Source organism: Pongo abelii, chromosome 19 (genome assembly GCF_028885655.2).
Source record: "Pongo abelii isolate AG06213 chromosome 19, NHGRI_mPonAbe1-v2.0_pri, whole genome shotgun sequence".
Lineage (NCBI taxonomy): Eukaryota > Metazoa > Chordata > Mammalia > Primates > Hominidae > Pongo > Pongo abelii.
The window spans coordinates 15,923,361-15,947,654 of NC_072004.2; the positions used below are offsets into that span (position 1 = coordinate 15,923,361).

The window sequence follows — 24,294 nt, forward strand, 5'->3', positions numbered from 1 at the left end:
CCAGGAGGCTGAGGCTGCAGTGAGCTGTGATCAGACCACGGCACTCTGTAGCCTGGTCAACAGAGTAAGACCCTGTAAAAAAAAAAAATCTTTATTATTCATTTGTATGCTCAAACTGTGCAAATATTGTCAGTGACACCTGTCCCTGCTCATATGTCCTGTCAGTGTTGTGAGTCAGTGGCGCTCCTGGGTGGTTGGGGGTGTAAGGGTTGTTACCATTGCACGCATCATTGCTGTGATTAACATTTCAGGTTTCTGAGGTCTGTTTTCTTGGTAATGCCCTCTCCTCTTTCTTTTTCCTGTATATTGCTTTGATTCATGTCACCTTCCCTTTTTCTTTTTGCTTCCAAATTTGCTGTGGCCTTGGAACCTGGATTATCAAACCTAAGTCTTACTCTGTCATCTAGGCTGGAGTGCGGTGGCATGATCTCAGCTCACTGTAACTTCTGCCTCCCAGGTTCAAGGGATTCTCCTGCCTCAGCCTCCAGAGTAGCTGTAATTACAGGTGGGCACCATCATGCCAGGCTCATGTTTGTATTTTTAGTAGAAATGGGGTTTCACCATGTTGGTCAGGCGAGTCTCAAACTCCTGACCTCATTATCCACCACCTCCCCCAGCCTCCTAAAGTGCTGGGATTACAGCTACCGGGCCTGGCCTGTCAACAGTTTTCTATAATTTTTGGCATAATATCTACCTTGACTTATGTTAGGGTAAAAAATGAGTGATAACTCTAAAGTGTAGAGAGATGAAGTAGCAGGCCCCATGCTTTGACATTAAGAAGAATGGGGTTAAGTGTGAGGCTTCTGTGAATTGTCTGAACTATCTAGATACCAGTGATAATGACCTAGAGGCACGTTGTCCAATAGCCACACATGGCTACTACATTTAAATTTAAATTAATTACAATAATATAAAAATTTGGCTAGTCACACTAGCCATCTTTCAATTCTCAAAAGCCACATGTGGGTAGTGGTTAGCATATTTCGTAGCATAGATAGAGACCATTTCCAGCATCAGAAAAAGTGTTGGAGAATGCTTGTCTGGACACTTACACACACAGAGAAATGTCAAATTAGGTTAAGATGCTATCAAAAGCTAATGCTCGGACTTGCCCTTAGACAAATACACGTTATCAATGCCCTGCTGATATGAGAACTGAGAATAAAATGTGTGTTCCAGGTGGACTGTAATTAAACAGTTGAATGCCTGACTACAAACATTTGAATGTATTTGGTGATTTGGACCTGGAATGTATCCTTAGTTTGGTTAAACATGGAAATATTCTTCTCTTTCTGACCTACTTATTAAAGATGTTTGAATGATAGCATTACATACATTATGCAAAATCTTTCTCAAATATTGCAAGATATATATAGTATAGGAAGAAACTACTATATGATTGTATTAGCATTTTCACTGCTTAATAAATGCATTTTGTATTACAAAATTAATAAGTACCCATAGTATAATTAGGGTATTCCTCCAAAATATTATAAATAATAACATTAAACAAGTTTGGAAACGGAAAGAAAGGGTCAGCAGTGTGTGTTACAGCATGAACATTTGTTTCCCCCAGAATGTATATGCTGAAGATCTAACTCTCAGTGTGATGGGATTTGGAAATAGGGCCTTTGAAGGTAATTAGGTTTATATGAGGTCGTGAGAGTGGGGTCCTTATGCTGGAATTAATGCCCTTATAAGAAGAGGCCAGAAAGCCTGTTCAAGAACCAAATCAGTCATTGTCTTGGTCATAGACTTCCCAGCCTCCAGGGCTGTGAAAAATAAATGTCTCTTGTTGAAAGCACCGTTTATAGTATTTTGTTATAACAGCCTGAGTAGACTAATACAGCATGTAAATATTATATAATGACAACAGAATAAACAATGTGGCTAAAAAACAGATAACAAAAGAATCTGGGACCATTACATCCTAAAGTCTGTTACAACTAAATAAAAAAATTTAAAAATTAAAAATGCGCTTTCATTATGTCAAAAGCAGGTAGAAAAAAACATAACAATTACTTAAGAGTGTTTGTGTCCAAGCACGTAGTATAAAATCTCTACACAATATATCATTAAATCTTCCTAATGAAGTAGTTTTATGCTCATGTGTCATAAATAAATGAATAAATTATGAACAGTTGAAACGTAGGGAAAATTATCAGCATTCCAGTTAATAATTAGTGGGTCTAGAATCAGGAAAATAAGCCTAAATACAGTGTAAATGACTAAAGTATATTTAATAGAAAAATACATTAAAATACTGAAGACAAAGAATGTTGCTCTGTAAGCTCGTTAACGCAGCAATAATCAATTTATGTAAATTATTCCCAATATTAATGAACGTGGAGAAATCAGTGAATAACACATTGAAAAATGAATGCCTAGGAGATGAAGTAAAACTTCGGTCTTTTTGGAATATTTAATAAATTCCCACTTCAAACTAATGATGAAAAAAATGAAGACAATTCCAAATATGACAAACGAAAAGAGACATACAAACAGATATACGAGACATTTTTTTATTTCACAAAATGGTAAATGTTAACTCAAGTTGGAAAACACGGATCACTAAGTGATTTTGCGAAACAAACAACAAAATCATTAACACAGAAGTTATACCAAAAATGCAAAGGAGTCTTCCCACCTCCGCACAAAACAACAAAAGCACAAAAGTTGTTAGGCTGAGACATTTCAAAGTAAATTATTTTATTACCTCAAGAAAAATATCATATAAAAGCTATTTTGTCAGTTCCAGGAAAGTTTCCAAAATGTTTAATCAAGTCAGCATAAAAATGATACCAAAATCTAGGAGAAAACGCGTAATAAAATAAAATGCTGCAAAACACAGTTCATCCTCAGTTATATCAGTAAAATATCCTAAATAAAATACTTGCCAGTAGAATGCAAAAACAGAGAGAAAGAAAGGACACCGAGCAGGAGCCCACGAGGGTCACAGTAAGAAAACAAGTGGCTGAGCAGCCGGAGAGAAAGCAGCCCCGGGATTCTGCCACGTGACGTGCGGTGGACCCAGCCGCAGGGACCCGCCAGGCTACCTGCCCCTCAGCCCCTCGGCCCCTCGGCCCCTCACCCCTCAGCCGCCTCAGCCGCCTCGGCCTCCTCAGCCCCTCAGCCGCCTCGGCCTCCTCAGCCCCTCAGCCGCCTCGGCCTCCTCAGCCTCCTCAGCCCCTCAGCCGCCTCAGCCTCCTCAGCCGCCTCAGCCGCCTCAGCCCCTCAGCCCCTCAGCCTCTCAGCCGCCTCAGCCGCCTCAGCCGCCTCAGCCTCTCAGCCGCCTCAGCCGCCTCAGCCGCCTCAGCCTCTCAGCCGCCTCGGCCGCCTCAGCCCCTCAGCCGCCTCAGCCTCTCAGCCGCCCGCGCCGCCGCTAGCTCACCCGCCCGGCTGCCTTAGGGGTTGGCGCTGCCCAGCGGGCTCCAGCGCAGCCTCCTGCCGGTCTTCCCACCGGCGGCTCCCGCCACTGGCTCCTGGCCGCCGGCTACTACCCTCGCTCCGTGGGCAGGGCCAGTCCGGGGGAGCGGACCCCGAGAGGCGCCGCGGGTTGGCAGGCGGTGTCCAAAAGCCTCTGAAAGCCGCAGCCGGGCGCGAGTCGCTGACCGACCGGGAGGCCCTGATCTGTCCCAGCCAAGGCCTCCTGGCGCCATCACTCACGAGGAGTCCTGGGCGGGGGCATCGCTCCCTCCACGCTGTCGCGGGCTTCTGCCAGGCGGTGATCCGTGTCCAACGCCACCAAAGGGAAGCTTGTCCCCGAGAGTGGGGGAAAATGCATCCTTCACGGGGATCTGAAAACTCCAGGTCCTCCTGCTAGGAGCCCACGGCCTCAGATGGGGCCCAGGATGCGCCCGCGCTGGGGAAGCGCCCCCTGCACCTGAGCCCGAAATTGTCCCCAACAAACCCCACACCCGCAGGGCTGACGTTTGGACTCCGGGGTGCAGTGTCCATGAAATGGGCACCGCGTGCTTTCCATGCAAAAGACACGAAGTCTGGAGTTTATGAAATTATTGAAGGAAAGCCGCGCCAGTGCGGAGAGACCATGGCCCAGAGCTGGCAGAACTGATCAGACCAATGCTGAGCAAAAGGCCTGAAGAAGACCATCTGGAGGAGCATCCCGAGGGCCTTCCCCAAAGCACCAGATCGCCTTCCTTTCCGAGGCCACAAAGGCGAGAACCTCCAGAAATAGCATGAAACACGGTGACTTGGTGACTCCCAAGCCTGCTGCCACCGTGGTTTCCGGCAAGGCAGAATCAAGGCATGAAGTAATCCACCCCAACCACGCTCCTCTGAGGGCTGAACAAGACATGGATAGTGGGTGAAGGCAAGTGTTTGTCCCAGGAGAGACCCAGGATGGTTGCTCCCTTGAAGTCACCCGCCAGTCTGAAGGCCCAGGTGACTTGAGCAATACCAAGAACTGGCCACGGTCACTAGGGTAAATATTGGCATCTTACCTGCAGAAGGGAGGGATGCAGCGAGCCAGGGCGGAGGCTGCAGTGAGCTGAGATCGCACCACTGCACTCCAGCCTGGGCACAAGAGCAAGACTGCGTCTCAAAAAAAAAAAAAGAAAAAAGAAAAAAAAAGAGGAAGAAAGCAAATTTATTGTCTTAAGTGGTTCAAAATAACAAAAGCTGATTGCCAAATACAGTATGCGAAATAACTCCTGCTTAAATTGTTTAAGAAAGAAATGATATAGGGCAAACACAATAAATTAGTCTTGTGTGACATTTTTTGAGTACCTGAAAATGCTTCTATTTAAAAAAGGAAAAGGAGTTTTGGCTCATCTTGGCCAGTATTTAAAACATGAGCATGGCAGACACGGTCCTGCAGCCTCTTCCCAGTGAGGGTCTTCAGTGGCATTTACCGCAGTTGTCAGCTGATGCTGTGTCTCTTCTGGGCCTGGGTAACTTCAGGGACCTCCACTGACAGCTTCTCCTCTCCTCAGGCTTCCAGAAAAGTAACAGCCAACCAGGGAAATAGATTTATCATTTTAAACAATCTTGACAAATCGTAGAAATTTTATTGGTACTACTCACAGCTCTAGGTTTTTGAGCATTTTTTTTCCATGGAGATTAGATGATAAACATTGGGTCTGTGCTTCTACATGTGTTCATGACCCAATTGGCCTCTTTGATACTCGAGTAGTAACACTATTCTGAAGAAGTGAAACTGTTGAAATATATTATAAATACATATATTCTTATCTATAATTTATTAACATACACGTTCAACAATCTGAAATCTTTAAATTTTGGCAAACTTCAATGCTGACCGGTATAATATTCAATGAAATAGCTTCTTTAATTTTTAATCACTTTAACTTTTAATCACTTTCAATTTATGGCTCATTTGTTAATTTTTATGTTTTCATGCTGTTTTAGTATGTGAACATATAGTACATTCTTTTTCCTTTTTTGAGACAGTTTCGCTTTTGTTGCACAGGCTGGAGTGCAATGAATGGCACAATCTTGGCTCACTGCAAACTCCGCCTCCCGGGTTCAAGCAATTCTCTTGCCTCAGCCTCCCGAGTAGCTGGGATTACAGGCATGCGCCACCACACCCAGCTAATTTTGTATTTTTAGTAGAGACAGGGTTTCTCCATGTTGGTCAGGCTGGTCTCGAACTCCTGAACTCAGGTGATCCGCCCAATGTGGAAAGTGGGGGAGGGGTGTTGCGGGGTCCTGCCCATGTCCCCTGCCTGTCCACACAGCATGTCCAGCACACACTCACGTGTGCTCAGCACCTGCCCTGAGGACCGGCAGACCCATTTGACTTTCTTAGAATAGAGGAGGGAGAGGAGGAAAAAGACGTGCAGGAGGAAGGCCAGGTAGGAGGGCTGATGGGGCCATGTCACTCCCCACCATTGACTGCCCCAGAGGGTGACTCCAGAGGGGACCTGGTGCTGGAGCCCACCTGGGGGTGGCAGGTCCCGGTGGTTTTTTGTGAGTTCCTTCATAGAGGTTTGAAGGATCCTGAGGACTGTGTTGTCCTCCAGGGCCCAGCTCTGAGAGAGTCGCTCCTGAAACTCCCAGATGATGCTCCAGGAAAGCTTCATGAGGTGCTCTAGGGACAAAGCGCCTCATGAAGCGCTCTAGGGACAAAGTATCAGGCCAGGAGGGTTCCCTGGGAGAGGTCAGTGCCTGCACCCCATTTCCACCAGGCCCCACCTCCCACTGGCTGGTGCCTGGTCCTTTTTGGCCACCCCGGGGTCCAGCTGTGCACAGGAGGCTACAGTTGGGGAAGGCAGGGCAGGGAAGTGCTCACCACACTCCTGACTTTCATCTGGGTCATGTGGGGGGTGGACTCAGTGTCATCATGCCTTGCCCAGCCCACCAGGCCAGATCCCCCAACCTGGATGGAGCAGGCAGCGTAAGGACACTTCCCTCAGGCCAGCCGGGGTCTGTCCCACATGTTTCCCCAAGCACCCTCGGGCACACGGGACTTACTCCTGTGTATTTTGAATGATGCATGCACCATGGCCGTCAGTACCCACTCGCCCTCCAAGATGAGCACATCCCACAGTCTCAGGGTGAGTCCGAAAGATTTCTGTGGGGACAGCAAGTGTGGGAGAACCTGGCCTTTCCAAGCTGGGGCCAGTGGCCTGAGCAGGGCCCACTGGGGTTTCACTCCCCTGGAGTGCTGGGGACCCCTCTCCAAGGGATGAGACCCCCCATAATACTGAGTCAGACAAGGTCCTGTAGCTCTTTGTGAGGGACGCATCTCAACTGCGCTGGGGCTTCTGGAAAGAGGACTTCCTGAGGACTTGGGGCTTCCCTGGGCCCTCCGAAGTTGGGTCCTGCCCCAGTCTGCCCACGAGGCTGGGCCTGAGCCCTGGCTTCTGCCATGGGATGCCCCCTCTTGAGCAGAGCCTGGCTTGTGAGCCCTGCAGGGACTTGCCTGTGCCTCCTGCGGGCTGGGGGTGAGCCAAGTCCTCCTGGGGGAGCTGCAGCCCTGAGCTGAGGGAACCACGCACTGTGGGACAGGAGGGTCCCTGGGCTGGGGTCTCCCTGTGCCTCCTTACCCCATCAAGGAAACACCAGAGGAGCCTCGTCAGCATGGAACCCTCAATGCACAGCCCTTCCTTGCCCTGAAGGGAGGAGCAGAGGTGCCCAGAGCCCCCTGGGCTGCCCTGAAATCCTCCCACTTCCAGGCCCCTCTGCAGACCCTTCCTCAAGGGCACAACCCACGATGGTGGCCAGGGCTCCAACACCTGCCCCATGCACGGACGCCCGGTGGACACACTTCTTTTAGCCCTGCTCAGCTGCAGCTCCGCCCTGGTCCCAGCGCCTCTGCCTCTGCCAGGGCAGGAAAAGGAAACCCAATGCTGAATCCATGGGGAATCCTCATCCCAGGTCAGGCCGTGGCTGGGACTCAGCCTCTTGCCAGCCCCATGAGGGACTCGAGCCTCCCCTGACCTATGGGGCCCAGGGCATCTGGTTAGGAGCTGAGGGTGTCATCCACTCACCAGGTGTCTCATGATCTTCGGGAAGGACTTGTGCAGCACCTGCTCCTGGTGCGATAGGAGCCTCTCGAGCCGGGCAGTATTTGGGCTGTAGAATACTGAGAAGCCCCAGACCCATCACCCCATCAGACCCCACTCCCAAAATGTGGAGGCATCAGCTGGAAAAGCTGGGCAGGGCGGGGAACCCTGGACCCCGAGGCCTCCTTCCCTCCCATCTGGTGACCCCAGCATGCAGCCTCAGCCCTGGGGAGGAGGGCCCTGGCTTGAGGCGCTGCCTAGTGGCATCCTGGGTCCAGGTGCCAGGAGGGCAGCCTGCCTTTGACACCACGAGGCAAGCACCAGTGGGCAGAACAGGGTGGGAGCTGGGGGCTGTGTGGCTATCTCTTGGATGTGGGGGTCAGGCTGGGGGACATGGGATGGGCAGACACTGCCATCTAGGCTTTGTTGGCCCATCTGTAGGGAGGGAGGGTGGCTGGGAGCACAGCCAGCTGGGAGGCAGGACACTCAGGGAGGTGAGTGGCACCTGCACAAAGTCGGAGCTGGCTTCAGGCGACAGAGGGCAGCCGGGGGGAGGTATCCATGCCCTCTGATGTTAGGGATGAAAGGCGTCTGACTTGAGGTGAGGGGATCCCTGTCTAGACGCAGGTTGCTGTGGGACCCTCAGCAGGTACATCTGGAGGCTTACAAATAAGCTGGGATACAAGGAAGGCGCCTTGCCTGGAAGTCGGGATCACCGGCCAGGGTGGCCGTCCCCTGGCATGACTGTGTAACACCCCAGGGGCAGCTGTCCACCTACCCTGCAGGGAGTGCCTCTCACCGGCCAGCAGCTGGGTCAGTGCCCAGAAAGCATCTTCCTCCGGCAGATACAGGAGGAGGATGGCGGTGATGCGGCTCAGGTCCCTGTGGTAGCCCACCTCCTGCAAGAGCCAGAGTCACCGTGGAAGGATGTCACCTGGGAGGGCTGAGGCCACCTGGGAGGACTTATGTCACCAGAGATGGCAGAGGTCCTTCGGGACACCTGTCTCAGGCCCCACGGGATTTGAAGTGCAGCCTGTGCACCCCTCCCCTGGCACTGGGCATGAGGACTGAGCAGGTCACGCACAACTCAGCTGACAAGGAGCATGGGGGGACTCCTGCAGCAAGTGTCCAAGCTCACATGGCCCAGAAGGGCACAGTCAGGGATTGTTCACACCCCCTCCCCTGGGCCAGGCTGGGGAGGCCACTGTGCCAGGCCTGGGGCAGCACCTGTGAACCGCACCCGCCACGAGGGCAGGCGGCGGGGCGCTGACCACCACACAAAGGGTCCTGCAACAGCCCAAGGGCTGCCTGCCGGACACAGGGGGCGGCTGGGTCCTCCATGTGGGCAGCTCATGCAGTCAGCTCAGCACTCTCCCTGCCTGGAATGGTCTGGAAAGTGGAGGCCAAGCAGGAGCAGCCACCTGGGTGACCCCCCTCACTATCTGCTATGCTCCAATGGGGTTTGTGCAAAGGGGAAACTGGGTCCTTGACAAGTTTCCAGTGAAGAAGAGACTCCCCCAGGATGCAAACTCATTTCATGACAAAAGCCTGGCCCATCAGGCACCTCAGCAACTTTTCAAACCTGTCTCCTACGAGGACCATCCTGCGTAGGACCCTGCCAAGCTCCTAGGCCCTGGGGCAACACCGGGAGTGGAAGGTCATTTCTTCATCTGAGACGTGGTGTTTGGGTCCATGTGACACCAGGAGTCTGGGTTTCAACCCTTTTCTGCCAGCAGCGAGCTGGAGTCCTGCCTACTACGTGCTATTGGGTCACGAACACTGAATTTTCAAGAAGTGCCGATACTCCTGAGAGACACCCATGCCTGTGAATACGGGCACATGGCCCAGGAATATCGCTGCCCGGGAATACTCACAGGGTTATATGTAGAGGAGGCCATGAGGATGTCACATAATTCCTGCTGCCTAGAAAAAAGGGAAAAGAGGGTTTTCTTTGTTTTATGCAGATACTGTTAGTTTCATTTTGTCTACAAACCCGGACAAGGTACACAATTCTGGGTTCAGATCATCCGCCAAATAAGCAGTGAGCTCTTCAGGACACCTGAGTTTTTAGATGTTTTTTCAGTAAAATCCACGTTTCTTGCAATGCAAATATCACAGGCGTAAAGTTGGATTAGTGATCATTTTCACTCTGGTTAATTTTTTCTTCCCCTCTTTCTCGGTTTGCACACATGGAAGTCCAGTCTTTGGGACGTGCAGTTCCATGGTTCTGAACCAATGTGCAGAGCATCCCATGCATGGCTGCAGCCCTTCCCAGGGCAGCTCCTTCATCGTCCAAGTCCCCAGCGTGTCCCCTTTGCAGCCGACATCTCCCGGCTCCATCAGCGCCTGGCCATCCTGACTTGTTCTCTGTCTCTGTGGTTTGCCCTTTCCCAGAATGGCCGATGAATTGGAATCCCACAGTGGTAGCCTGAGGGGTCTGGCATCATTCCCTCAGCAATATGCACCTGAGATCCACCCATGTTCCTGCGGGCATCAAGGGTTCGTTCCTTTTCCTCACTAAGTCATTTCTGTCTGAATTTCTGTCTGAAGAGTGGAACCCCCTTCCTCCTAAGTACCTGTGTTGAAGATTATCTTGGTAGCCTCCGGGTGTGATTGACAATCAAGTGGTGAATGTGGCATGTGGCTTTTACTTGGACATCAGTTTTCAAATCAGTGTGGTCAATATCTGTGACACTTTGGGGGTGTGTGGTACAAGGCCACTGAGCTTTGTGAGCCATGGCCCATTTGACCTCCAAAGTGGCTGTGCCCTGTCACATGCCCAACAGCCATGGATGAGAGTTTCTGGGGCCCTGCATCCTCCCTAGTATTTTTGACTGTCAGTGTTGCCTGGGAGGTCTCCCGTGCCCCGCCATCCTGCCACCTTCCCATGGGTCCCTACCCTAGGTAGTTGTGGGTCAGGAGAGCACTTTTCACCATCTGCATGATTTTTTTTTTCTGCCTTCTGTCCTCTTGGGAGCCGCCTGGGTTCTAGCTCCACATGTTCCAGCCTGGCCCAGGGCTTAGAGCCGGGGAGGTGCTCAGTCTATGGTGCCGGCTGCTCCCTGGGCCAGGAGAGCCCTTGGTGCTCTGTCACCCCTCCTGGGTGACCCTGGCCTCTGCCCTGGGGACACCCTCATTCCTCTGGATTGCCCCCATCTTCCCTGGGACCCCTGCAGCCCCCTAGGCCTTACTTGACTCCGAATATTTGTATGAACATCAGGTGGTTCTGTAGGGTGTGGCTGACATCTAGCTGGATGTGGTGGCTGATCCTGGAGGATCTCTTGCCCTTCTCCTTCATGACCTGTAGGGCAGGGCCAAGAGGAGGAAGCAGCCTCAGAACACACAAAAGACTCCCTGCCCCTAACAGCAGTCATCCCACAGTCAGCACTTCTGGAAGGAAGGGAGGAAGGTTTCCTTCTGCAGAAAGCTCCTTTTTGCCTTGTTTCTGAAGCCAGAGAGGGTCAGCAGGCCCTAGTGCACCTGCAGTGCCTGAGTTGCCATCTATGTCCAGGATGTGCATCTGACCACAGCCCCCACCCCCAACCCGGGCTTGACATTCCTTCCAGCTGGAGTCCTGGGCTCCTGATACAGCCTGCTTGTTTGTCCTGCCCTGGCTGAGTGTGGGAGGGTCTTACCTTATATTTCCCTGGGTTCTGGGACTTGACTTTGTCAATATCTAGCAGGAGTGACCACACCTGGCCCCACACTGCCAGGGGAATGCCTTTATACACTCTTTGAGACAGCCACAGACAGAAGAACACTCCAGTGAGACAGGACACAGGGCGACCCCGCGGAGGAAAGGTGGCGGACAGGCCTGCTATCCTATGATAAGGACAGGGTGCCACCCACCCACTGAGAGGCAGACAGTGCCAGGTCTGCCATGGGCGCCTGTCCCCTGGCTCTGCAGAGAGCAGTCACAGGGACCACTCCCTCCCTATGTTTCCTTCTTGCTGCTTCTATATTTTGTCCAGTCTGCAAACATCTTTAGCCACTTGTTGGTATGTTTACTTTCCTTACGTCTTTGCTGTCAAATGAACCATGATGGAGTTAGCGGAGGTACCAGGCCCCTGGCAGTGGCCCGTGGATGCTGGGTCCAGGGCTTGAGGCCCTAAAGGGACCCAACCTGAAGGAGCCAGGAAAGGGCAGACTCCAGGGACTGAGACCCTCTGAAAGAACTGGAGCTGGTGGTCTGGACTGGTGATGCCAGGGCACGCTGTCCTCAGGCCACAGATGCCCCGAGTTTTGGTCAGGTCTCAGCCTTCAGCTGGGGACTTGGTACAATCAGGCAGTGGACTCTGAGCCAGGATTGCAGTGCTTGGTTTGGGTTTTGGTCAAGCCCTCATGAGAACAGAGTCCAGCAGGAAAGGCCGCCCCTCCCAGTGACAGCCGTGGCCCACTTACCACCTGCCGGGCCCACTGGCCACCCCCTCTGCCTCACCAACCACCCCTGATTCCTGGTCCCTGGACTGGCCTCCCACGCAGCAGGCACAGGCTCTTACCTTCACCTCCAGGGCACTGACCGGGTGCAGTTCAGTCTCACTGTAAGGCAACCCAGGCAGAGCTTAGGACCTGCCCAGGCCAGGAGCCATCCCCCTCCCTGAGAGGGCCCCAGTGAAGGACCACCTTATCCCCATCCACCCTAAGTCTCAGCCCGGGACAAGGCACAGAGAGGGAAGGCAAGGGCCTCCCTGCGGACCTGACACCCATGAGGCACTGGGACCCTGGAGAAGAGGGAGCTCCAGGCTGGCCTGGAAGGGGCCACTCAGGGCCCATGGGGTGCCTCAGGCTGCACAGTGGGGCTGCTCCTCTAGGGCTGGAGGTGACACCCTCTGTGGATGCTGAGAAAGTCCAGTCCTGAGACAGCATGGGTGCTGCCCAGGGTGGGTAGCTGAGCCCTGACTGACAGCATTGCCTTGGGAGTGACCACATCACCCACCAGAGTCCAGGGAGCCTGGCCTGAGAGCTGCCCAGTGCCCTGAGGACACACCTGGTGCCCATCCCACCCGATATTCCCCATGGGCCTTGCAGGGTGTGACCTCCCAGCGTGCACCTGCCTCTGCCTGTGCCCTGGCCGCTGACCCTTCCTATTCCCCACCTTCCCCCATTCTGCCTGGCCCAGACTCTCTCTGGCCACCTGGCCCTTCTTTGGCCCTTTTCCTGTCAGAGCCTAAGAATGAGCCCTCCCTCCCTGACCCATCCACACCCCTGCCTTGGCCACTTTCTCACGGGGCTGCCCAGTGCTGCTGGGGAGAAGCCTGGGGTGACAAGGGTGACCAAGGGCCCTGCAGGCAGTGGGGATACCCCTACCACCCCACCTCCAGCGTCGGCCAGCTCTCAGGGCAGTCAGCCTTTAGCCCTCAGCCTCCTCCCAGCCACTGCAAAAACCAGGACATGGGGTGCCTGACTGTCCTCCCCCTACTGTCCTACCTGCCCCGACTCCACCTCCCCCATCCACCCTCTGTGGTGCTGACTGAGCCAGTGGGAAGCAGAGTCTCTGGAGGGCCATGCAGAGCCTTGGGGACTGACCAAGTGCCCCCACTGAGGGGTCCTGCCTGGGCCACAGTTCCCTGCCTACCCCATCTCCCATGGGATTCTTTGGGGGGTGTAGGTATGCGAGATAATTTTGGGGGGTGCAGGGTGAAGAATTTCAATGTACATTATCATGTGTCATCTTACTGTATAAATGCTTCTAAGAATAGTTAAGCAACTTAAGGTTTGCATGCTATTCAAAATATAGCTTTAAATGCTAATAAAAAATGGATGCAAATGAAAAGTCTCTCTTGCTGTGGTCCGGGGAATCTCGATCTTTCTTTCAGAGAGACTTGCAGCTTTGAGTTGGAGCTGCCCTCTCCTTCCTGTCCACTGCACACCCCCACAACACACACACATGCACACACACACACATGCACACACACATGCCCACACACATGCAGACACACACATATGCACACACACATGCACACACACATATGCACACACACACATATGCACACACACATGCATACACACATATGCACACACACATGCATACACACATGCACACACACATGCATACACACATGTGCATGCACACACCTGCACATACACACACACTGTGCTTCATGCCCTCACTAAGGAGGCATAGAAGGGAATGTGTGTCTATAAGGAAATGAAGACGGCTCAAGCCCCTGGTTCCCTGGGTGTTTGCACAGGCGCCCTCCCTGCAGACTGCTCTTTGGTCTCTTTCTCCCTCTTAGTGAAAGAGAGGAGCAGAGCCCTAGAGTGTACCCGGCTGCTTAGGGCTCAACCCGAGGTCACAAGCTTCCTCAGGAGCTTGGTGAGATGGGGGCACCACAGGTCCTCCCAAAATGAGGGGGCAGCATTTGGTGGAGCCTTGAGCCCAGGAAGGTGATAGGCGGGACGTCTTGGTTCATTAGACACAACTACAATGCAGTGAGGAAGGGCAGCTGCCAAAGGCTTTATTCTCCAGGAGGAGGGGCTCTCGGGGGCTGTGAGCAGGAGGCACAAGGACTTTATTGCACATGTGTTTAGGTGATGATGACCTACAGCTGCACTCGGAACTGGGACCCAGAAAGCCATGACCTCCTGCTCTGTCTCTCTCTTCCTCTCTGCCTCCTCTGTTTCTCTCCTCATCTCTCCTTTCCTCTCTGTCTCTCTCCATCTCTTTCCCTCCTCCTGTTCCTCCTTGCCCCTGTTCAGGCACCTGGGACCCTCTCCTGGGTGCATCCACACACAATGCCAAGGCTACCATCTATCAGGGCACCTCACAGGGTGCCTCCACCTTCCATCACCTACGGGGTTGAGGGTCCCAGGCATGACCGCACTCTCCTGGGTGGGGGTCCTGTGATCGGGGAAGCAGAAGCTGCAGGTCTCCACTGGCTCAGGAGATGTGCCCACAGGGCTGCTGGCTTCCACCTCGTGATCTGCAGAGGCGAGAGTGGAGGGTGTGGGCCAGGCCTGGCCCTGCACCGGGGTAGGGGTGATGGTGTGGGCAGCTATACTGTCCCCTGACACAGGAACTAAGGGCAATCAGCAGGCTATGATCACCAGGGGGACTAGGGGACCCAGGTGGGTGTCAGTGTCCCTCACTTGCTGACCAGAACCTGTGCTGGGGCAGGGGTAGGCAGGCAAATCTTGGCTCTCACTTCTGTCCAGGCCCAAGCCTGCCATGCCCGCCAAAGGGACACCTCCTCCAGGGCTTAGCCCTGATGTCCCTGAATCCTGAGAACCCCCGGCCCAGGCAAGCCCGAAGCCCAGCACCCCACACCCACCCTTCCCAGGTGCCGCTCTCCTAGGTATCTGCCTGCCAGGATGTCTTAATCTGATTTTATCAAGCTGCAGTGAATAACAGGGATGAGCCCCAGGCCTCTCCACCTAGAAGCAGGGGCAGTGACAGGACTGAGGGATGGCCGGAGGCTTGTCACCCAAGCAGCAAGAAGGGCGAGGACCCCAGTTTCATGCACTCACCCTGGGAAGACTTGGCCGAACTTTGACAGGGCCTTGAGCAGGGCTGGCAGGAGCAGGGATCCCCCCTCTTCTTGAGGAAGCAGGCCACTGCCACCAGGAAGCAGCAGAAGATGGCACACAGGCAGAGCCCCAGTATACTGTAGACCAGGGCCAGCTGATCCACACTCAGCTTCAGCCCCAGGAGAGCTGCAAGACAGTGTGAGACCCCTCTCTGCAGTGCCTCCTCCTCTTCCCCTCATTAGGCTCAAGCAATCCACATGCCCCCAACCCACCCTGCTGCGAGCCTGTCTGGCTCCTGGAGAGGCTGGTCTCCTTTCCTGACCCTGAGGCTGGCTGGGATGCTCTCTGGATCCTGGAGGAAGTTGATCCACACCCCCATCCTGGTGGCAACTTCCCAGGGCCTCGAAGCTGGACAACGTGAGCTGGTCCAGGATTAATAGGTCCAGGATTAATCTGTTACAAATCTGATGAATCTCTCACTGGCCGTGGATTTCGAACTCACGTTGGAAACAGAAGGCTCACATTGCTATTGCCAGAGAGTGGACTTGTTCCATGATGGGGGTCATCCACGCTTGCAGCAGATGCTTCAGATCTGAGCACTGGAGATACAGACCCTAGAAAGACAGAGAGATTTCCTGCATGGAGCTTACTGTCTGGGGGAGCCAACCACCTCACCATCCCAAGCAGAAACAGACCGTCACAGCGCAACAATAGCCTGCAGGAGGGGTGCACAGAACCCTGGCAGCTCATGCTGGAGAAGGTGCTCTAGTCTGGGAAAAGGCTTCTCAGAGAAAGGGGTCTGTTTTATTTTTACTTTTTCATCGTAGGGAGAGTGCACAGTTTAAGTGTCCAGCTTGATGAACTTTTACCCACGGGTGCACTCAGGCTCAGCCCCCAGACCAAGCTGCACAAGACCAAGTTCATGCCCAGCCCCTAAAGGGCTCTTTTGTTCCCTCCCATCCAATATTTCCCTCCAGAAGTAACCACTCTTCTTAGCCCTTTGCTGTAGATTAATTCTGCTTCTTTTTGCCTTCTATAGATGCATGCAGAAGGTGCTCTTTTGAGTCCAGCTTCTTCACTCAACAATGACATCTGTGAGATCCTCTTATATTGTTGCATGTGGTCATAGGTCATTCTTTTTCATTGCTGTATAGTATTTCATTGCATGAATACACTGTCATTTGTTGATGTTTTCTGTTTATGGATATTTAGGTTGTGCTAGACAGTGATAGTTTTGACTGAGTAGAAGTTACGTTGCTATGCAGCGGCAGAGACGATAGGCAGGAACATTTGAGAAGGCAGGAACAACATGCACAAAGGTCTTTGGCAGGAGGGAGCCTGCCTGGGGCCCTGAAGGCTGGTATGGCTTCCTGGTACCCCACTTCTAGGCCACTGTGTTCTGAGCGCCTGCTGCCCTGGCCTGGTGTGTGGCCCTCCACACCCATTCCCACCTCCTCCTCCTGTGCCTTCATGACCTGCAGGGGCTGGGAAGCTGAAGGGGAGGGATGTAGCCACAGAAGAAACATGTGGAACCATGGCAGCTGGAGGCGGTGAGAAATGGAATCCCCCTAGGCCCTTTGCAGGAAGCGCGGCCCTGCCAACACCTTGATTGCAGATTTCTCACCTCTAGAACTGTGAGAAAAATAATTTCTATTGTTTTAAGCCACCAAGGCTTTGGTCAATTGTCACAGATCCACAGGAAACTCATATGTGTCTCATGCATTAGTAAGCAGCATGGTATTCTGGATCTACTGGAACGGTCTTGCAGTGAGTTCAGGCAAGAATTACTAAAGGCAATTGGTGAAATTAAACATCTTTCCAGCCTGCTGGCCAAGGTGAGGAGAGACAGCTTTTTACTGGTATTTGCCCATCCTTGTTCACATTTCTGCCCTTAACCTCTAAAGTCACAGAGCACAGAGAAGGATTTGCTTAGTCTATTTCACTCATGAAGCCAGCATTCCAGCTTGAAGTCTTGTTAGATTGCAGACAGATTGGCAGTGGGATACAAAAAGGAAACACCCAAATTTCTGATGGTAGACAGTTCGAAGTGTAGTTGGGATGTAGAGAATCAAAGCAGAGAGTACAATGCACTGATAAAGAATATCAGCTGGGCACAGTGGCTCACACCTCTAATCCTGGGACTTTGGGAGGCCAAGGTGGGCAGATCACCTGAGGTCAGGAGTTTGAGACCAGCCTGGCCAACAATGGCAAAAACCCATCTTTACTAAAAATACAAAAATTATCTGGGAGTGGTGGCAGTTGCCTGTAATCCCAGCTACTTGGGAGGCTGAGGCAGGAGAATTGGTTGAACCTGGGAGGCGGAGGTTGCAGTGAGCTGAGAAGATCGCGCCAGTGCACTTCAGCCTAGGCGACACAATGAGAAAAAGAAAAAGAGAGAGAGAAAGAGAGAAAAGAAAGAAAGAAACAAAGAAGGAAGGAAGAAAGGAAGGAAGGAAGGAAGGAGGGAAGGAAAGAAAGAAAGAATATCACAGAGTTATGCCCAGACTCTAGTCTAGTGCAAAGCAGAACACCTAGCATAATACGGGGCTGAGTAGTACAGGAGGGCTTCCTGGAAGAAGTGGCACCTGAGTTGAGTTCTGAAGATTGAGTGGGAGTTTGCCAGGTCTATTGGCATGCTTTTAGCTGCTAGTAACAGACAATTAAAATCACTCCCAATTTTCCCTCCAAAACATTGCCACTATTTTGGAGTTTTCTTCCAGATATATGTGTGCGTATGTGTATCTCATAAGTTTAAAAAGTTTTAGAATAGGCCGGGTGCAGTGGCTCATGCCTGTAATCCCAGCACTTTGGGAGGCAATGGAGGTTGGATCACCTGAGGTCAGGAGTTCGAGACCAGCCTGACCAACATGGTGAAACCCCGTGTCTACTAAAAATGCAAAAATTAGCTGGGCGTGGTGGTGGGCACCTGTAATCTCAGCTGCTCAGGAGACTGAGGCAGGAGAATTGCTGGAAACTGGGAGGTGGAGGTTACAGTGAGCCGAGATCACTCCATTGCACTCCAGCCCAGGCGACAACAGTGAGACTGCATCTCAAAAAAAAAAAAAAAAAAAAAAAATAGAATAATCTTGTACATGTTATTAACTTTCATTTTGCATTTAACTTTTTTAAAATGATTAAACTTTTCTCAGCATATTATCATCATTAAATATTATTTAAAACATGATTTTAAGGTTAGATAGTATTTTATCATATAAATAATTCATATTTACTAGTCCCCTGTTGTTGAACATATATGTATTATTGAACCTTTATGTTCTTTCCAGTCTTTCAATATTGTAAATACTTTTTTCATCTGTCTTATTACTTATTTAGTAAAAATTCCTAGATGTTGAATTACTGAGTCAGAGCATAAACATTTTAAAGGCTTCTAATATATCCAGCCAGATTGCCCTTCAGAAATATTATACCAATTTGTTCCAGCAGTCTTGAGAACACGCACTTCCCTGAGCTCTTGCCAACACTTGATATTACATTGTTATTGCCTTCCAATCTGTTAATCATTTCTTTTTCCTTCTTTTTACCCTTTTTGCTTGGAAATATCTTCCCTAGCCCAAGATCAAATAAATGATAACTTTTCTCATTTAAAAATTAATCAGTCTAGAATTTTGGTTTTTGATATAAGAATCATGATGATTGTATGATATTCTGCTCACCAACCAGAGCAGTGCTGGAGAGGTGCAGAGATGGCCTCCTGTTTCCTGTTTCCTCCAAGTTCTGGGTCTGTGATTTAGGGATCTGCTGCTGAGAGAGGTTCAAAACATCTTCCCACCTTATTTCATGGACTGTCATTGTTTCAAGAAGCAAATTATACCATCAGCTCCAGGAAGATTTTTCTCCACTGCTTCATCTGTCTTAAGATCAGTCCATGGCAACCTGATTCTGCATTCTGCCATCTGATGGGCTTCGTGCTGGGTCATGTGAGGAGTTTCTATCTTTGTCTGTGTTCTAAATTTGCAGATATTTTATTTAAAGTATAGAAGTAATTTTATTAGAAGTTACTAGCCAGGCTCTGCATTAGGTTTTAATATCTTGTAGAATAAGATTACTTTCTCTTTTTTTGCTTTAAGATTCCTCATTACTCTTTTTTTATTTTTGAGATGGGGTCTCGCTCTGTTGCCCAAGCTGGAGTGCAGTGGCACCATCTCAGCCCACTGCAAGCTCTGCCTCCCGGGTTCACGCCATTCTCCTGCCTCAGCTTCCCGAGTAGCTGGGACTACAGGTGCCCGTGACCACGCCCGGCTAATTTTTTGTATTTTTAGTAGAGATGGGGTTTCACCATGTTAGCCAGGCTGGTCTTGATCTCCTGACCTTGTCATCCGCCCACCTCGGCTTCCCAAAGTGCTGGGATTACAGGCGTGAGCCACTGCGCCCGGCCTAGATCCCTCATTATTCTTTTGCATAATGTTTAATCTCCCAAGTGGCCCTTTTTGAAGTTCTTCCCCAGTCCCTCATCTGACTCTTTTATTATATTTACATATTTATTACATTTATTTATTTATTCTTTTGATTGGCATTTGCATTATATGTATTAACAAGAAGTAATTTGGCATCTTAAAAATGTCTTATTCTTTCCTGATCATAAAATCACATGTTCATTACAGAAGATTTAGAAAATATAGAAAAGTGTAAAAAAGAAAAGTATTACCTTTAATTTCACCACTTAAAGGAAAAAAACTGCAAACATTTTGCTGTCTGTCCTTTCAGATTTGTTCTTAGTTTATACATGTTTGAGCATGCATAAAACTTGCATTGATATGATTATGATGTTTCATCTTCCTATCCAGAAGAATAGAATATGTCTTTCCACATTCCATTACAAAGAACCAGTTGGATTCATTTATTTATTCCACTGTTAATCTGTTTTGATTAATTCTTGTATCCTACTTTTTGGACATTTCTTTGATTTCTCACTAGTTTCTTGAGTAAAATTCTTTGTTCATTTCACTTTGTTCTTTCTTGATTGATAATGAAAGCATTTAAAGATATGAATTTGACTCTTCTTGTAGCTTTGGGTAAATAGAGACAATAAAATGTAGAAACTTCTGAAATAAATTAAACCTAATTTAGAGAAAAAAGGAAAGTGTACATTTTCTGTAGAGTACAAGGCACTATATATGTTTAAAATTAAGCTGTTATTAATATTATTATAAAATCAAGTTATTATTCATATATCCATATCTTAGTGCATGCTAGCTAGAATTATCAAATACTAACAGCAGGACAAAAAAGTCCTCACTAGTAATTTTAGGTGAGTGTTTGAGGCAAAGATGTGGGCATGATATCACATAGGGTTGCTTTCATATCTATCAAGACCTTAGGTCTCTGATTTTCTGCTTTCTTATATGCACAGAAACTGATTTGTAATTGCAGTGAACTTGTAACATACTAATCTTCCTGCCTTTTTACATTACCATAGATAAAGCAAAACCCAGACCTCCTAATCAAACTGATAGCTTATTGTATCTCTACCTCAGAATATCAACTATAATAATATATATAATTTTGTGTCTGCCGCAAGGGCAGAGTCCTCATGGAGAACCTCTGCTAGGGCAGGGTAGAAGTGAAATGTGGGGTTGGAGCCCCCATACAGGGTCCCCACAGGGGCACTGCCTAGCAGAGCTGTGAGAAGAGGGCCACCATCCTCCAGACTCCCGAATGGTAGATCCATCAACAGCTGTACCATGTCCCTGGAAAAGCTGCAGGCACTCAATGCCAGCCTGTAAAAACAGCCAAAGTGGCTATACCCAGCAGTGCCACAGGGGCAGAGCTGCCCAGGGCCTTGGGAGTGCACATCAGAATGCCCTGGATGTGAGATATGGAGTCAAAGGAGATCATATTGGAGCTTTAAGATTTAATGACTCCCCTACCAGATTCGGGACTTGCATGAGGCCTGTTGGCCCCTTTGTTTTGGCCAATTTCTCCCATTTGGAATGGGAACATTTACCCAATGCCTATACCTGCATTGTATCTTGGAAGTCACTAACTTGCTTTTGATTTTACAGGCTCATAAGTGGAAGGGACTTGCCTTGTCTCAGATGAGACTTTGAACTTGGACTTTTGGGTTAATGCTGGAATGAGTTAAGACTTTGGGGGACTGTTGGGAAGGCATAATTGGTTTTGAAATGTGTAACGGGCATGAGATTTGGGAGGGGCCAGCAGCAGAATGATATGGTTTGGCTCTGTGTCCCCACCTAAATCTCATCTTGAATTTTAATCCCCATGTGTCAAGGGAGGGACCTGGTGGGAGGTGATTGGATCATGGGGGCGGTTTGCCCCATGCTGTTCTCATGATAGTGAGTGAGTTTTCATGAGGTCTGATGATTTTATAAGTCACAGTTTCCCCTGCTCTCCCCTGTCTCCTGCTGTCTTGTGAAGAAATTGCCTGCTTCCCCTTTGCCTTCCATCATGATTGTAAGTTCCCTGAGGCCTTCACAGCCATGCAGAACTCTGAGCCAATTAAACCTCTTTTGCTTATAAATTACCCAGTCTCAGGCATTCTTTAGAGCAGTGTAAAAATGAACTAATATACATGAATTCAAATGATAATACTTAAGAGACTCATGTCCAAAGGATAACAGGAGCAGTTTTAGAACAAAACTAAAATGAAGGATCTAAAGTGCTGTACTGGGTTCTCTTGACTTACCCAGTGAGCAACGTTATGACCTTGGGCAGGCCCCTTTACATTGTGCAATGTGGAATTGAAATGTGATGGTGGATGGAATCTTGTCTTGAACCTAATTCTATGGGAAGCATTTAATATTTCATCATGACATATGTTTGTTGTAGGCATTTGGTGCTTACCTTTTATTACCTCATGCAAGTATTTTGCTAAGAGGGGTTTCATTTGTTTGTGGTGTTTGGTTTGTTTGCTTGCTTGTTTTTTAGAGAGACAGGGTCTCATTCTGTCACCTAGGCTGGAATTCAGTGTTGTGATCCTCACCCACTGCAGCCTTGAACTCCTGGGTTGAAGTGATCCTCCCACCTCAGCCTCCTGAATAGCTGGGACTGCAGGCAGATGCCACCATGCCTGGTAAATTTTTTAATTTTTTTTTAGGAGATGGGGTCTCACTATATTGCCCAAGCTGGTCTCAAACTGTTGGCCTCTAGTGATCCTCCCACCTTGGGTTCCCAAACAGGTGGGATTACAGATGTGAGCCACTGTACCCAGGCAAAAGATAACTTTGGAACACCAACTGAAAATGTTACTTACAATGAATCCTATATCCTCATTCTCATTTACTTATTTGGATGGAGTTTCCTGAAATTTGTCTCACTATCATCTAGGATCCTTTTTCTTTCTCCAACTGGGAGATTGTGTCTGGTTTGGAAACTGCAAGCCCTGCTCAGGAAAAGGGAAAAGACCCAAGGTACACACCCAGTCCCCAGGTGATCATCAGGCCCAGGTGAAAACTCAGGGCTTAGGTTCACATCCGGCCTTAAGTGGACACCCAGGCCCCAGGTGATCACCAGTCCCCAGGTGGACACAAGGCCTTAGGTGAACAACAAGACCTGGTAGGCCATCAGGCCCCAGCTGGATACAGTCCCCAGGTGAACACAAGGCCCCCAGAGGGACATAGGCCCAAGGCAGACATCAGGCCCTAGGTGGACATCAGGCCTGAGGACATCCGGCCCCTGGTGAACATCAGGCACAGGTGTCCAAACAGGCCCTGGGTGGACATAACTGTGGACAGGTAAGGAGTTGACCTGGGGGGAGGGTGAGCAGTCAGCAGCCCAGTGGAGTCCTGAGTAGGTCTTAAGGAAGGAGGGGGCTGAGGGGACAGAACCTTAAAGAAGCAACCTCACTTCCTTGATGATGACACACATGAACAGAACTTAGAACTCTGGTAACCAGGCGCCCATATCCTAGAGTCAGTGCCGTAACCAGCTCACTTGGTGGGAGACGCTCAAGAGAGCAAGATGTTCTCATGTTGCTTCCCCACTTCGAGAGGTTGCTGCTTCAGGAATGGCAGGAGTGACAGCCTTTTCCGACGATGCCAAAGAAGGCTCATTCCTCACCCCAGATGCCTGTGGCCCTTTGTAAGAAGGCGCACCCAGGTACCACGGGGCAGCCCGGGGCAGGTCCTAGCAGGCCAGGCCATGCCAGAGATCCCATCGGGGCTGCATCTGCACATTGTCCCTGTCCAGGAGGAGATTCAGGAGCCCATGGAGGCACAGACACATGGTGAGGTGGCTGCAGCCTGGAAGACTTTGCAGGGTTGGTGCTTTTGGGCTGGAATTCCTTTGAATTCAGTGAGGTTGTCTCTGTTTGGAAATTCCAGTGGAAAGTGACTGATGCTGGTGACCCTTTCTCCATTTTCAGCTCCTGGTCAATATGCAGAAATAGCAACACCTGCGGCACCAGCTGTAGAGCCAGAGCCAGCATGGGCAGAGCCCCCTCCAGAGAGAGTGCTGGAGCTGGAGGGAGCTCCAGCCAAGGACCAGATCAAGGAGGATCTGCCTGAAATCATGGCACCTACTGTAGCCACTGGCCTTAGCCCTGGAGCTGAAAGCGTGGGTGGAGAGAGAAGTGGGAGGGAAAGGGTGACTAGCACAGCTTCAGCCAGCAGCTCCCATGCTGCCCCTCATCCTGGGCATGGTGGCAAACATGGAGGTGGGGACCAGGGCATTCAAACTGGACTCCTGTACGTTGCTGGAAAGGAGGTTCTCTCATTCATTAGAACCACAGCCCTGCTGCTGCAGTGCCTGTTTGTTGTGCTAATACTGCTGGGGTATATCCTTGAGCAGAAAGTGCTCAAAAGCATTAAAAGAAGGCTGGGAAGAAGAGTTCCAGTAGCTCCTCCTGCTCTCAGACGCAATCTCCTCTGCCAGGCATGGATGCGTGTCTGCAACTGGGCATCCAGGCTGTTTGCCCCTAATGTGCTGCCCCAAATGGGCTCTTAACAGGTGGGCAGGGGTTGGGGGGACCAGGAGGTGGCTCCAAAGGGTACAACAAGGAAAGCTTTTAAAGACAGCTGTTGTGCCCCAGGCTCTCCATGCCACCACCTGCCCTACCATTTATTAATAGTGTTAGAATTACAAGTTTATGAAATGAAATATAAATAAAGTTTGATTTCTGAAACTTCTCACCTTTTTGAACTCCCTAATATTAGATGGTGTTTTTGAGGCTATCCTGAAAATCTCTGATAGTTGTGTCTTTTGTTGTGGTTCTTTGTGTGATTGAATTACCATCGAGTCAACTGTTATTGGAAACTTTTCAGGTATGGCTTTTAGAAGACCTTGACCCACTCTTGCCTGTTTTGACTCTCTGGTTTATTGTGGAAAGAGGGAAGATGTAGGCTCATGTCTCCGGCAGATCAAT

The 24,294-nt window shown here is 50.0% G+C and overlaps 3 protein-coding genes across 7 annotated transcripts; 1 reads left to right on the top strand and 2 right to left on the bottom strand.

Moving 5' to 3' along the window:
• Window positions 1-4,747: 4,747 nt before the first annotated feature.
• On the bottom strand, window positions 4,748-13,464 carry LOC134759377 (TBC1 domain family member 3F-like). Of its 5 annotated transcripts, none has more exons than XR_010137935.1 (9): window positions 11,987-13,464; window positions 10,679-11,511; window positions 9,362-9,410; window positions 8,266-8,386; window positions 7,473-7,567; window positions 6,454-6,553; window positions 6,272-6,358; window positions 5,921-6,070; window positions 4,762-5,176 (listed from the first exon to the last, which is right to left on the bottom strand). XR_010137935.1 is itself a non-coding variant. In XM_063718039.1 (8 exons), exons 2-8 carry the CDS (start codon window positions 10,783-10,785, stop codon window positions 4,917-4,919), a joined length of 657 nt encoding a protein of 218 aa, XP_063574109.1. In that variant the 5' UTR covers window positions 10,786-11,511; window positions 11,987-13,464; the 3' UTR covers window positions 4,748-4,916. The 5 variants fall into 5 exon arrangements, 3 of the variants coding, with proteins under 3 accessions (XP_063574109.1, XP_063574111.1, XP_063574110.1); XR_010137936.1 differs by lacking the exon at window positions 4,762-5,176 and adding an exon at window positions 5,207-5,755; XM_063718039.1 differs by lacking the exon at window positions 6,272-6,358 and having other exon boundaries at window positions 4,748-4,953; window positions 5,921-6,068.
• Window positions 13,465-13,889: 425 nt separating this feature from the next.
• On the bottom strand, window positions 13,890-18,764 carry LOC134760562 (tumor necrosis factor receptor superfamily member 13B-like). Its single transcript, XM_063718670.1, has 4 exons — window positions 18,629-18,764; window positions 16,297-16,446; window positions 14,955-15,182; window positions 13,890-14,410 (listed from the first exon to the last, which is right to left on the bottom strand). The coding sequence occupies exons 1-4, from the start codon at window positions 18,762-18,764 to the stop codon at window positions 14,232-14,234; spliced, it is 693 nt and encodes a 230-aa protein (XP_063574740.1). The 3' UTR covers window positions 13,890-14,231.
• A 3,988-nt stretch (window positions 18,765-22,752) lies between these two features.
• On the top strand, window positions 22,753-24,061 carry LOC100433920 (CMT1A duplicated region transcript 15 protein-like protein). Its single transcript, XM_002834182.5, has 2 exons — window positions 22,753-23,157; window positions 23,296-24,061. The coding sequence occupies exons 1-2, from the start codon at window positions 22,893-22,895 to the stop codon at window positions 23,874-23,876; spliced, it is 846 nt and encodes a 281-aa protein (XP_002834228.5). The 5' UTR covers window positions 22,753-22,892; the 3' UTR covers window positions 23,877-24,061.
• The last annotated feature ends 233 nt before the right edge of the window (window positions 24,062-24,294 follow it).

Bases quoted from the DNA above. Each gene is read 5' to 3' on its own strand.
- LOC134759377 (XM_063718039.1), bottom strand. From the start codon at position 10,785: ATGAAGGAGAAGGGCAAGAGATCCTCCAGGATCAGCCACCACATCCAG. The intron at 8,387-9,361 runs GTGAGTATTCCC...TGGCTCTTGCAG, and splicing joins CCTCCTCTACATATAACCCT to GAGGTGGGCTACCACAGGGA. The intron at 6,069-6,453 runs GTAAGTCCCGTG...TTGTCCCTAGAG, and splicing joins ATCATTCAAAATACACAGGA to CACCTCATGAAGCTTTCCTG.
- LOC134760562 (XM_063718670.1), bottom strand. From the start codon at position 18,764: ATGACAGTCCATGAAATAAGGTGGGAAGATGTTTTGAACCTCTCTCAG. The intron at 16,447-18,628 runs GTGAGCAGAATA...CCTCCCCTTCAG, and splicing joins CTCCAGCACTGCTCTGGTTG to CTTCCCAGCCCCTGCAGGTC. The intron at 15,183-16,296 runs GCAGGCTCCCTC...AATGAGGGGAAG, and splicing joins ACCAGCCTTCAGGGCCCCAG to AGGAGGAGGCACTGCAGAGA.
- LOC100433920 (XM_002834182.5), top strand. From the start codon at position 22,893: ATGTTCTCATGTTGCTTCCCCACTTCGAGAGGTTGCTGCTTCAGGAAT. The intron at 23,158-23,295 runs GTGAGGTGGCTG...CTCCATTTTCAG, and splicing joins CATGGAGGCACAGACACATG to CTCCTGGTCAATATGCAGAA.